The sequence below is a fragment of the Amborella trichopoda genome, chromosome 1 (genome assembly GCF_054954075.1).
Source record: "Amborella trichopoda isolate Santa Cruz 75 chromosome 1, AtrichopodaSantaCruz75HAP2 v2.0, whole genome shotgun sequence".
Classification (NCBI taxonomy): domain Eukaryota; kingdom Viridiplantae; phylum Streptophyta; class Magnoliopsida; order Amborellales; family Amborellaceae; genus Amborella; species Amborella trichopoda.
The window spans coordinates 48716730-48731065 of NC_142336.1; the positions used below are offsets into that span (position 1 = coordinate 48716730).

The window sequence follows — 14336 nt, forward strand, 5'->3', positions numbered from 1 at the left end:
ACATCAGGAAAAATAGTTCACTTTTTTGTTTAGTATTTCATATCACGAGAAGAATGATATTAAACATGCACCGCACCAAGCCCCTTGCAACTGCCTGCTAAAATAAAATATCACAAGTTCCATACTGCTTGACAATGACTCAGATACATCAAAATCATACATCTAACAAAAATAAAAATAGTTAAACAAAACCATCTTTACTGTGCACATTTCAAAACCAACCACCCCATTTTAGTGGACCACCTACTCGCATTTAGACTTCAACTCCCCTCCATCTTCTCTACAATTTTATGCCCCTTCTTTTCTCTACAATTTTATCCCTTTGAAACTCATTTATTCCCCCAATACAGTAGAGAAAGAACTGTAGAAAAATGGGACACAGAAGCCCAAAAACCAATACCCCGAATCAAGCCCAAAAATCAAATCCAAATATCAAAAGAGAACTTAGGCACCCTAAATCTAAAGGGAAAAACATAATAAATGCCAGTGGCTTAGGTAGAAATTTTCCAAAAATCAAATCCAAATAGGTGGTGGAAGTTGACAACTTCCAAGTCATAAGGTTCACTGCGCATAAGATTACTCGAGCAAGAGAGAATCTAAAAAAATAATAGATAAGACAGAGAGCACCTTTGCACTTTCTTACTTCCAACATTTTTTACTGGTAGCCCAGGCAAATCCTAAACCATACTAAAACTCAATTCTTCTTCAGAGGGTGCCATGGCTCTAAATATTAAGCCTGGCACTAAAAGCGTAGTGTCTAAAATATGAAAACCAATAAAAGACCCCTTAGATTTTATCATCATAGTAATGAAATGAAAGTTAATCCATCAGATTTTATCAGCATAGTAATGAAATGAAAGTTGATCCATTAAAAAGCCTCCACTTTGAGAGAGCAACCAAGAGAAGGACAAACAACTACAATTGACCGAAATCCGCCCACCACATACTCAACAATTACAATTCTAAAGTAGAGTCACCATATAACCAAAAGTATCATCATCATCATCCAAACCTTATCCCCATTATTTGGGTCCGTTATAACGAACAAAAAAAACATGTGAATCCCAATACTCCTTTCCAAAAGAAGACCAGCTTCGAGTGTGCCTTCCAATCAAAATCCAGCCACATTCCAATCCTTCACCCCCACTAACCCAGTTTTCAGCAAAGCAGAGAGATAAGAGGATTAACAAAATACCCCATGTCGACTGGAAGATGTAACTACTGAGTTTGTCCTATTTGGGGGAGAGCCTTCTTTTCTTTCCATGATTATATATAACAAATATACATCATGGTTTGTGGAAGTTTGAAAGGTGAAAGCCACCATTGCTTTGTTGGCGCTGCTGCTGCTGCCTTTGGGTGACTGGGAAGGTGAGCCTCTGTCTGCCACCCCCTCTAATCTGCTGTTGCGTGGCCCTAAATTTCTTCATCCTCTGCTCCTTCATCCCTGCAAACAGTGAATCTAGGGTCTTGGGCTTCTGCTTCTGCACACCTCTTTCCTACACAAACACAAACCACCGCCGTCTTTGTTTTGGAATTTCCTCTCTATTAACAGAGACACACACACATGACATATGCAACACATGGAGACATGGAGACTGGCAGAGGATATTGGAAACAGTTCAAGCAGCAATACCAGAAATAAAGCTTTCACGTAGCCATCCAACACATATAGGGCATAGGGTGCAAGCTTTCACTAGAGAAATAAAGCATATCGTACAAAACAATTTCCAGTTCTTTTAGTCATGACATAATAGAGAGATGACAAATCATCATTGCGAAATTAAGGAGTGATCTTCTCTCCCGAAGAGTTAAGAAGCCAGTCAGGTAAGTGATTTTCATTCCCTTTTCACTTTCTTAGTTGGTAAATACAGATAAGTTAGATCATAACATAATCTTGTCTACAGTGGAAGGTTAAAAAAAAGAAAAAGAAGATGAGCCTTTTGGGCTGGTTCAACAATGTTCTTCCTATATAGTACTACAGTGCTCCCATTGCAATAGTGACGAATTGGTGAATGTGCTCAGATGGGCATGACACGGGGTAAATAATAATAGATGAAAACGTGACAAAACATATCTTTGGAAATTGATTAGTCTGCAGAGACAGCTAATCATTGAGCCCCTTCAACATCAGATAATCTATTCTTTAATGAAGACGTGTATCCAAATTGCTAGAACACTGAGCTGAGACTACATACGTAACTGTTATATGTTATATGAATTTTCCTTCAAACATCAAAAAAAGGCTAGTATCAAATATATATATCGGTGATACTGTAGCCATCTGCCTAGAGCAATCACCCATACAAGCATTAAGGGAGGAGATGAAGACCAGCTAGAATATGTTCAAATAGTACACTGGTTCAATTCTCTTCTCCAAAGGAAGGCACACACTGTCACATGAGGCATGAAAGTGGTCCTATATAATAATGAAATCTAGGGTACAAATGGTGTGCTGCAATGGGCAATTACACAACAGGAAGTAAACGCGCCAGCTCATGCAACAAATTACAGTACGTAAAAAATACCACACAAATGAGTAGAGATGTAGCTGTAACAAGAATCGGAGTGCATGTGGGTGCAGTAAGACACCACTGTTACAATAATTAAATTTCTAAACCTAACAGTTAGATAGTAATTAATTAGATTTCTAAACCTAACAGTTAGATAGTAATTAATTAGATTTCTAAACCTAACAGTTAGATATTAATTTGAAAACATGTATTACTCACAATTCTCTAATATAATACAATGGCTTTATATATTTTAATTACTTTTCAAAATGAAACGAACACAAGGCCAAAAAATTCTGCTTCACAGCTTCGGTTAAAAAGACCACGGTTGGCTTCTCCTGCTGATCAATTAAAGTCATATGCTAATTTTTTTCTCTACTAATGATTTCTGTGCTTTTACTCTCCCGTAAAGAACGGTCAATTGCTGATCACTTGTTATATATGACTAACCATCGGTCCATTAATAAGACGCAAGGTATAAGTTAAAGGGCAACATAAAGCATCAGAACTTCAATCAATCATGTAAGATTTGGGTAAGCTAATAGTTGCTCAACATGAATTTCATAGAAGGTAATATAACAAAGTAACAATCACCATTATTATCAAAAAAAGGGAGATAGGAAACTCATGGGAGAGAGGAGGGGGGGTCTGTCATTCGTGTGTTGGGGAATGGAAGGGGATAATTTTTTCTTTCTAGTTTTTGTTTTTGCTTCTTTTTCTTTTTTTTTTGCTGGGGGGGTGTGAGTGAGAATCAACCGTGAAAAACCTCAGGTGATAAAATCATGAAGGGGAAGAATGGAGCAGAAAAACTGAAACCATTTCACAAAGACGAGTACATCAAGAAAGAGAAGAAGCATCATGCAATACAATAACCAGTCAACGGTTTGCAGGAGAACACCATATCAACTAGTCAACAACAATGACAGCTATCATAAAAAACTATAGATAAGTACCTTGTTTGCAGAAAAGCCCTCATATGCAGTCCTCTGGTTCAGTTGAGGTGCAATCCTGCCATCACAAACATCAATAGAATGTAAATTAAAACAATGCACTTGTTAGAGAAATTTTGATACCCTGATGAACTAATAAACGACACCTCAACATCCTGAGCACAGCTAAACTCTGATAGTAAGAACGCAGCAATAATTTCTGTGAGCATCATCACACAGATAACATGAGAAAATCAGCAACCTTAACAGAGAAATAGCATTTACGGCCCCAATGAATAAACAAAAAAGGAAAACTAAACGACAGATACAAGTCCATTGCAAAGCAGTACTCCCCCTTTTTGAGTTACCATTCACCTTTTGCTCCTCTGATGCAAGACACAAGCTCTGGGGTAACTTGCAAAGGCCAAGCCCACTGATTCAATACACCCATCACAAAGGCAAGGTAACACAATAGACTCAATTTCTCTTCTTCAAATTTTTAGAAGCTCAATTTCTCATGAATAAAGTATTCCACAGTAAAAAGTAGTTGAGAGAGGAGGAAAAATGTAGAAGCACGAAGTAATTGTCCAAATGCGCCTAATTCCTTCTTTTTCTTGAGGATAAAGGGAAAAGCAAGCAACATAACCTAGCGAGAGATGAACCTTCAAACTCCTTCTACAAATGCTTCCAGGTTGCAGAAAGTTCTCCTAAAAGAAAAAGGTTCTACTGCCAATAATGGGTCTCATAAAAACACTGTGCTGGTGATGGTTAGAATCATCTCAAAACATATTCACAATCAAAAGTTTGCCCTGCAGAACAGAGCAGTTAGCATCGGAAACATTTACAACATATGGGGCCCAATTCATCTGGTACAACACCCTATGTGCCCGGTGAACCATGCTAAATCACAAAAGAGAGCAGCAAATCAATCAGTATTCCGAACGCTGACCCTCCTATATCGGGTTCAAATCAGCCAAACACTCCATCTAGAAATGGTTCTCCTATATGAGAAAAAGAGGCTTCTAAGTATGCAGTATACTTTGTCGATTATGGTTAGAACAACCTCAAAAAATATCCTCACAGTCATAAGTTTACACTGCCGAAGTTTCTACATGTCCAATTCAATTTCAAATCAGCCAAAAATGCCATCTAGAAATGATTCACCTAGAAGGAAAGAAGAGAGGAGCTTCTTAGAAGATAACAAGGGTTAGAACAACCTGAGAATATCTTCACAATCAGAAGTAGACACTGCCAAGAAAAGTAGCAAGTGCAAAGAGATAGAAGAGACAGGAGACTCCTTTATCAAAACAGCAAGCTCCCAGTGCAGATGCGGCCAACTTACCCATGCAGTCTCAAACAAAAATCTCCAAAACCCTCAGCACACAATCTTTCAATATTGCAGATCGACAATAATACCTCATCTGCCTCATCCAACGAAACACGAACTTGGAAGTTCTGACCCTGACCATCAAGACCCTGACCATCAAGCGCTAAATAATGTACTTTTCAAGTTAAACCTGGCTCCCAGTACAGAAGCTTCAAGGCAGCATATCCAAGTGTAGAACCCTACAGAACTTTGTCAATAGCAGGAAGGCAAAGAGAGCGAGGGTCTCCAACCGTGAAGAATGAATCACAACAGTAAGTCATCCTTGAGTGGGATAGATCAGATTTGCTATAAGCAATGTATAATGAGAATTAATTAGCAGAATAACAAACTCTCAAGAACAGCTAAGGACCACATATCCTGATAGGTTTACCAAAAAGCCATGAAACGCATCAGGCCGTAGACAAAAATTAACACATATCCTATCTCTACTGTGTATAATATATTAACACAATTGAAATTCGTAGTGACTTTCAACAGGTTGCCTTTCTTGATGTCGAGCCCAGCAATCTACTCCAATATGAAGTTTCGTTATCCCAAACAGTAAGCCCTCTATCTATTCCTTGTTGCAACTTGATTTATTGCCAAAAACTCCAACATTCCCAACCTCAATCGTACATTGCATGCTCCACTCACTAAGTTTGCATTGCCCTTCAAAACATATTCATCATAAACCCCATATTCATCACAAAACCCCATGTTGACTGGCACAACCCCTCCAACAAACTTTTGTACCCCATTGTGAATAAATCTTCACCTTCTAACCATCTCATCATAACTCATCCTTAAACCCATAGGATGCCAAATAGTTCTTCACATGAATGAAGACCCAAAACATGCACTAGTTTCACTCACGGAAGTATTGGATACGCAGGGGAACAGGAAAGTGACATCGACCCTTTCTAATGGCTCAACCCAAGAATAACGCCAAGAATGCAAACAAATGACTTCACAATCCCACAAATTGTAAGACCTTGATTACCTGTCAATAAGAAAGAAAGAAACATATAAAGTCATCACATGGAGAGAGGAAATGGGAAGTACGGAATAGTCAGGAAAATAAAGCAATAGCCATTTCCGCTAAGCAATATGTTTGTACATACACACTTGCCTGCTAATAAGAGCATGCCTACTTGCACATGCACCCATTCATAAATAAACAAACACATGCTGGCAAGTGTGATATATGTACATAAACACATAATTCATGAATTGACAGAGATTATCACAGGTATAACTCAACCTTAAAAAGTCTCATAAACCAATTAGAACAAGAACAAATGCCTAAACAACCAAAATGCAGTATAGGAGATGCAGACTTAAAGTACGACCATACGATTTCATGCACAACTCATATGTAGCCCAGATACTAGCCAAACCTACATTGGATTTTAGTAGAGCAATTTCCAGTTCATAATTTAGAAATGGGTTGGGTTTTGGTGCATCAGCTGGTGCAATTATCCAAATGTGGCCTCCTTCACAAGTCCATCTAAGGGATGGGATTTGGACCTAAAATTTCACAGGTCAATAATCTTGAGCACCACGAACATAAAAAGGGATAGAATTTTAAAAGTACAGTATTTTAAATATTGTTTTTGCACCACTCATTTTAATTTTACGCAGATCGTCAGATCCACACCATCTTTTTAGCTGCAAAATCTTATATTTGCAGCAGAGATGCATCTAGCGTAACTTAGCTTGTATTCCAGGTCCTAAATCCATCTCCAAGATGGATTTTTGGACGAGGATTTCATATGAATAGGGCCTCATTTTCAATTCCATATTTGACTACTATATTTTCTAACTCCAGTAATATTGAACTTACTGGAGTGGGTAATGCACATGGAATCCTTAAATTTCAGTACAAGAAAACACAATCAACACATGTAGACATACAGAGACACATGTACTTGGTATGCAAATGTATTTCAGTCAACACAGATTGTGGAGGAGTACCTCATCTTGTTCCAGTTAACCCTGGTACGGACGGGAGTCATAGAAGATTTCCTGGCAGCTTCCTTAGCATATGAGAACTGCTGGTTTTTGAAATTCGTCCTCTTCTCAGCAAGTAATCCCTATGTACAGGTAAAGCCTCTCCATGAGTTTCAAAGATCCAGTTCACCAACCATGTTCAAATTCAATTGACTAAGTGGACAGCAATTGTTAGGCCATAAATAGTGTGCTTAAAGACATACCACGCCAATCACTTTTAACTTTTTAAGTCAAGATGCTCAAAGTCTGTGCTTTGAAACTCACACTCAACCCTGGAACCATGGACGGGCCAGGTCTGAGTCCCAGAGTCCAGCTCGACAGAACTTTCGAAAGAAATTAAGAAAGAATCTGAGAACCATGAGACTTGGTCGGTCCCCATGAATTTTCACTCTGGGGGCATACCCTGCCGGGTCCAGGAGACTTGCTCGTCTTAGTCAGACATCAAGAGTTTCAAAGAACTGCACTACACTAAGGCACATTAGGTTGCATAAATCATGCACATAACAGTAGAAAGCCTTCTTTTGTAATTGTTGAATCTAGGTCTAAACAAAAAACGTAATTTTTTAATCTAGGTCTAAACAAAAAACCTACATCTAACCCACCCAATCCATTGTAGGGTCTACCCAAATGTGAATATCCTATAAAGATAACCATTGCGTACAACTAGAATGAAATACCTGTCGAAGCGCAGAAGACCGTGATTGCATGAAGAGAGCATTAGAGCCCTTTGCTTGTGAGGAAGCACTTGAAGGAAAACCCCGGTTCTTGATCTAAGTAGTTCAAGAGGCACACAATCATTAGTTGAAACATGATCATTAATTGGACAAACATATAAAATGTCCAAAGCACATCAAAAAGCAAGTAGGCTGAAGTCAACTTACAGGGCCTCGAGGCCTTTTAACTGCTGGCTTCTTGGACATCTTGATGATATCATCTGCAACCAAGAAATATTCTCCAGTAAATAATTAAAATTCTATATTTTTATGCATTTATGTGTGTAAGCACACCCACAAGCATGTGTAAGCACACCCACAAGCGTGCACACCTGAAGCTACCAGTGAACACAAAAACAAAAATGGGAGAAAGAATACCTAAGCTCATGTCCATCTTCTTCTCTGTAAGAGCAATAGCCTCAGTCGTCAATGCTGGTTTGCTTCCCATCTCAGCTGCTCTCCACAATAACATTTCAAAGAAAGAAACAAATAAATTGAAGGAATATGTATGCAATAAGCGCATTAAAAAAAGAAAAAAAAAAGTATTAGGATAAATCATAAATTTATGTATGCAACATTAACAAAACAAGCAACAGAATTATTCGGAAAAACAAACAATTTTCATCACCCGCCTATTTATACAATCGATAGAGCAAACAAAACGAGATTAATGTGCATGGACCAGAACCAGAGAACCAAGCTACAACATAACCAAATTCTCACATAGCTGTAATTTACTAAGATGTACAAAAATTCCCATAAAGTGCTGAGTCGTGCACAGAAAACCGTGCAAATATATGTAATTATCATTACTAAATTAAGAAGCAAATTAAGAAAACAAACTAAATTATCAAAACAAACAACACAATCCTTTTCAACATAGAAAACCATAATAAAAAGGCCATAGATATATTTCAATCGGGTTCACAATAGAGATAAATTAGACATAATTTGTATACCTCAATTTTAATGAAAAAATAACAACCAATGAAGACCTTGACAACCGCACAAGTACAGGAAATCCATGGAATTCACACATCGTCAAGATTCACAACAGAACTTGAAGCACACCTATATCTTTCCGCGACAATGAACTACTCATTTAAATCGGAATTCTATAAACAGCATCGCTTCCTCATACACAAGTATGTGATTTATATACACCTCTAAGGAGACTATTGGTATGCTATGAGAAAGATCACGAAATGACAAACCACAAGAAGAACAAATTCCATTCAACAAAACTGAGCATTTCATATGCTAAAATATCTTTTAGCATGAATCTCATCATTATAAAAGATAGCAAGCTAGGGCACTCCTGCAGATGCACACCCTATACTTAAAAACCCTCCCATACAGGTGAGCATATAGCCTCATGGCTATAGAAAACAACAGGGAAAATAAATAATTAATTTTCTTATTTTCTCATAAAATAAGTCTGAGTGAATCTATTCTTTTCAAAGTGTTGAACAAATGCAAAATGAGTCATTTTCCCATTAATGCCAATCAATAGGTAACCTGCATGTGGATATCAAACCTCACAATAGCAAGAATGAATGAAAATTATAGATGGAAAATGTGAGAGAGGAAAAGATAAACAGAGAAAAATAAACATGCGGAGAGAGAATGCCACAGGTAAGAATAAGACACAGATGAGAGATTAATGAGTTGAAATAATTCTTGAAAAAAATACACAAGAGTACCAAATAATTTTTTGATTTATTTAATATTGAGGTTTAAACGTATGCGATGAAAAGGATCATCACATATTGAGGGGGTTCCATAGCAAATTCCAATAAATAAATATATGGAAAAAAATCATCAAATAATTAATCACATTACTCGCCAATACGCATCAATTTTAGAAATCTTTATATCAGGAAATATTCCATGGTAAAATTCCCCACAAAATTTAGGTCTAGGGCTTTCAAAACAAAATAAAGAAAACTGAGAGCTAATAAATTCGAATAAAAAATCTCAGAAGATATCAAATCTAGGAAATGAAATACCCTAAAACCATCTAAAGAACCATACAAAGGGTAAAGTGAACCAGAAAACATACATCATGGCACACACAAAAAGAGCTTAAAACTTACATAGTAATGGCGTTCACTAATGGTTCTACAGAAGATTTGAGCTGAGTCTACCAAAACCAAGCTTCTTAAGAAACAAGAAAACTAATAGCAGATTATATAAACCTGATATGAGAAAGATCAAACAATGGGAAAGAAAAAACCCTAAAATTTCAGGTTCTTCAGGGCCCAAAATGTACAAAATTGATTAAAACCAGTACTATGGGAGAGAAGATATCCAAAAAGCTCCGGAACCCTAAAGGTTTTCACGATCCCCGAAATAGAGCATCCGAAGTGGCGTTAAAAAGGAAAGTATATATTTATAGGGTTCGGTAGTCGGCGGACTCCAAAGGTACAGTTACACGAAATTGAATAATGATTTTGACATCCGACAGGGCGTAGAAAATCACCTAAACGGCCCCCGTGACCTGGATATTATGAGGACAATGTGCGCAGAAAAAGTTTTCATAAGGATGCAACCTTATAATGTAGAACTACGGATGCATTTCAAAAATCCATCGAAAAATGTAGTTTTAATGTTGAAAAACCCCTTTAATTAATCATCTCGACATCAAATTGTATAATCATGAAAAATAAAAAGATTTTAAATATAAAAAATAGTATATTTTACAACATATTTTCTATACCGTCTATTTTTAAGATTTTCATATAATTATAAATCTACTTGTCTACAGCTACATATACGTCTGTATGCCAATTGCACCTATAATATATTTCTATTAGATTGTCACAATTAATCTTAAGCACTAAATGTAAAATTGGATGGATGTTGTATTATGTTGACGAAGTTCAAACTTGAAAATAAAATTTTCTACTTTTTTTTTCACACACATAATATCAAGTATTATATGGGATAGTTATAGGTTTTTTAACATCTTTATTCTGAAGATAAATGGTGCGTATAGTATATAATTTCATAATAGTTTATTGAGATTGTATACTATGAGACTATTTATATGTGTTATAAGAGGTTATAAAAAAAAATGGTGATTACAATTATTCTAGTTAAAGATGTCGAATTGGATGGCTTGGGGTGTGTTATGAGGTCTAATAAATTCCTTTTTAAAGTTTGAGTCTAGTCAAAAAATACACCCACAACCACTTAATTAAAATTTGATGGACAAGAGTAGTTACGACCTCTTTATGCTAAAACTAAATGGTCTTTTATATACTTTTCTGATTTATTACCCAAGATTGATCGAGATATTAACCGTGGGCAAGGGTACAAATCAGTTGGCCTGACCCGATATGCCTCAAAAGCTAAGCCTCGCAATGGTTGGTTCAGATCTCCACCTCAGGTAACACCGGGTCTATAGCCTATTGGCTTAATGGACTAGGCCCGGCTGTTGAGGCCCAAATGGCCCTTGTTATTACTTTTAAGTTTATTGGGTTGCAAATGGGCCGGGCTGCCTAACATGGTTCGTGTTCAGGCAACTCATGCACATGTCGATTCGGGTAAACCTTGAATTTAAGGGTTTTTAGTTTGACGGGTTGGGCTTGGGTCTTTGCCCATGCCAATCCCAGCCCCCTTGCGACCACACTAGAGGTATTTTACCATAATGTTGTGTTTTTAATAATAAATACGTTAACACATGAAAATACTGTATATCATTGATCAATATGGCAAGTTAATGCATAACATCATTCATCTTAATAGCTTTAACTTGATTGTCTATGCCCTAATTCTTTTACAAATTGCTCCCCAGCTCACTTAATGATATTTGTAAAGGTATTTTGAGCTATTTGACGTGTCTTATTTGAAACATAAAATTTTAAATTATTCTTTGATATTACATAAAAGGTTGTATACAATGCGACTATGTACCTTTAGTACAAAGAGGTCACAATTACTTTTAGTCATCCGATGTGAAATCTGATAGCTTGGGTTTGTCATAAGGTTCAGGAAAATTTCTTTTGAACTTTGACTTTAGTCAATGGAATAAATGCAACCACCAAATTTCACATCCAATGGCCAAGATCAATTATGACCACCTTGTACCGAAAATAAATGATCTCATTGTATACTTTTCTCTATATATATATTATCTGTGAACTTTTATGGCAATAGTAAGAAGAAGCCTTGAAACACCACAATAAATTAGTTTTTCTAGGGCATTAACAGTATCAAGACTATCGTGATGAGATAAAAAGTCAATTTCTTTGATATCATCGATCCAAAGTCTTATCCCCCACTCAATTATAAAAAAAAAAAGTCTAAAAAAAATTAAAACATCTCTAATGTTTTAATGGAAATTTACTCAGGAGATTCAATGAGTTGACTTTAACTCATGTTCTTTGTTGTACACGATTAACTACATAGATGGTGGATTGTTGCACATGAGATATTGGTGTTTTCAACGGAGTCATTTAGTGGGAATTGGTGTTAAAAACTACGAACATCTTATGCAATGTTTACAGGAAGATCTTGGCATTTGAAAACACCCATATCTTGTGAAAAGTTTTTTTCTTTCCGATGCCTTATGAAAAAATTCAGATCTGATATCGATATTAAAAATACCAATCACTTGGTAATCAAAACCATAAGGACCCGGTTTTCATGCGACCAAGCCCCGCATATGTAGGAACTGCGGGCTTCCTAATAAATCTATTTTTAAGATGGATTTTAAGACTTAATTTTTAAGGACATGTAATCTCTAACATGGAGATCATGAATATGAATAAATAAATAAAATTTAAAAACTAAAAATAATAATTCTACTAAGAAAGTATTTGGACTGTTAGTTTGTATTGTTTCAGATAGAACACCTACTTGCATCCATCTTTAAAATCGATGCTTTACAATTTCTAGACCGCATTTGTAGAAATACATTCCAGGCCACATGAAACAATTTTCCAAACTATAATATATCTCATAATGTAGGTTAGTAAGATATTGGAATTAAAACACACTATTATCATGGTAATTTACTTAGCGAGATATTACCATTCAAAAGTACAATTTGTAGAGAAATTTAGGTAAGGAAAGGGATAAATTTACAAAATTACCCTTTGAACCATATTTTCATAATTTTATGGCAGGTCTTTTTTTATGTTCTTTATTTCTTCTAGTTGTTCTCTCAGTTAGATTATGCAAACATTAAACCGCTTTTCTTTCTTTTCTTTTCTTTTTTGTATTTGTGAGGCAGTCTATTGAATAAGATATCATACATCCCATTTATGGGGCAGTTCGACATTGGCAAAATTGGACCGCTTATGATTTAAAATTTTATTTTGTATGGGGTAGTCCGATGTTCCTTACATTGCCCATACTTAGGTTTATTTATTTGTACCAAGACAGTGATTAACTTTTTTAATTTATAAAAGAACGAAAACATAGGCAATATGCACATCTCTAACAAGGTCTCAAACTTGAAAAAACAATTTCTAAATATCAAAGTGGTTGGATGTTTGGAACATCGGATCGTCCCATACAAAAGATTAGATTAGATCATAGTGCGGCCCAATGTTGTTATTATTGAATCGCCCCAGAAATGAGGAATCTATTATCTTATACATATGACCTTCCTTTAGTTCCATAAAATAAAAAAAAATAACAAATAAATAGGGTGAGGTTTGTATAAAGTAATCAATTCGTACTATACAAGTAAGGTACACCTCTAAATTTTACTATAAGATGTGGTTCCAGTGTCAAAAACCTTACAACTGGCTTGAAAATCCACGTTCAACCTTAATTTTGAAATTTAAAATTTTAAAACCGGTGTAGATTGAGCAGATCTACAAAATTTGAAAATTTTAAAAAGAGATCGTTTAAATAACATACTATAAGATGTATTATTTTTAAGACTTGAAATTCTTTTTTTTATATATATCTATGCATCTTGAGGTCGAGATGATCAATTGAAAGGGTTCGTAACTTCAAAACACTATTTTCTATAGGATTTTTCCAGTGTATTGTACTTCTATAGTATAAGGTTACAACCTTATATAAACTTTTTTCAAAATACAATGGCGCTTGATGTTTCCAATTGAGGGAAAAATTAAAAAATAAAAAAATAAAAATATCATGCCCTAAAATTTCTGAAAATATAAACCCACGAGCAATCCTATGCTCCGGTCTGTACATAAATTTCTCTAATTTGTTGCGGAAAATTTGTAGAAGGAGCTTCTCACCTTTCTTTCATTTGTTATTCTTTTTTCCAAAACATTAATTAGGAATTTTCATTGACTAAATGAAAAGTACACAGTGAAGAAGTAAGCGAAAAAAAGAAAGAAGGGAAAGAACGCCAGAGAACAAGAGGAAATAAAAGGAAAAAAGACAATTAAGGTACAACCGCTGATCTAGTAATCCTAGTATGTGCTATTGAAGTTTACTTTTCTTGCCTTGAATTTGTTATAAAAAAAAATTCTACATTTAAAAAAATATTATGTTTAATTTTCTATGTTTGATGCTTATTGCACAAAAGGTCCATTTTCCTGTAAAAGAGGAAATTTGGACCATGGTCTCATGTTATGGGGGAATTCTTTGAAATCAAAACTCTCCTATCATCTTTCTTCGTCTCCTCTTAGATCATCCAAAAACTCATTCTCCATCCCTTGAGATCAATAAAAGGACCACTTGAATTTTAAAAAAGGGAAATTTATTTAAATATCAGTTGATTACTATTTTACCAATATTTTTTATTAATTTCAAAATACATCAAAATACACATGACCATGCATTGTAATATTTGAAAAAAGGGATAAACTGTTAAAGT

At 35.5% G+C, this 14336-nt stretch overlaps 1 protein-coding gene across 3 annotated transcripts; it reads right to left on the reverse strand.

The window, feature by feature from the left end:
• Positions 1-849: 849 nt before the first annotated feature.
• Positions 850-9877, reverse strand: LOC18442377 (uncharacterized). Of its 3 annotated transcripts, XR_016057912.1 has the most exons (8): positions 9625-9877; positions 7907-7981; positions 7697-7749; positions 7493-7585; positions 6780-6898; positions 3815-5805; positions 3464-3518; positions 850-1496 (listed from the first exon to the last, which is right to left on the reverse strand). XR_016057912.1 is itself a non-coding variant. In XM_011628013.3 (7 exons), exons 2-7 carry the CDS (start codon positions 7974-7976, stop codon positions 1287-1289), a joined length of 600 nt encoding a protein of 199 aa, XP_011626315.2. In that variant the 5' UTR covers positions 7977-7981; positions 9625-9877; the 3' UTR covers positions 850-1286. The 3 variants fall into 3 exon arrangements, 1 of the variants encoding a protein (XP_011626315.2); XR_016057910.1 differs by having other exon boundaries at positions 3464-5805; XM_011628013.3 differs by lacking the exon at positions 3815-5805.
• Between the last annotated feature and the right edge of the window lie 4459 nt (positions 9878-14336).

Bases quoted from the DNA above. Each gene is read 5' to 3' on its own strand.
- LOC18442377 (XM_011628013.3), bottom strand. From the start codon at position 7,976: ATGGGAAGCAAACCAGCATTGACGACTGAGGCTATTGCTCTTACAGAG. The intron at 3,519-6,779 runs GTACTCCTCCAC...TTGTGATGGCAG, and splicing joins GTTAACTGGAACAAGATGAG to GATTGCACCTCAACTGAACC. The intron at 1,497-3,463 runs GTACTTATCTAT...GTGTTTGTGTAG, and splicing joins AGGGCTTTTCTGCAAACAAG to GAAAGAGGTGTGCAGAAGCA.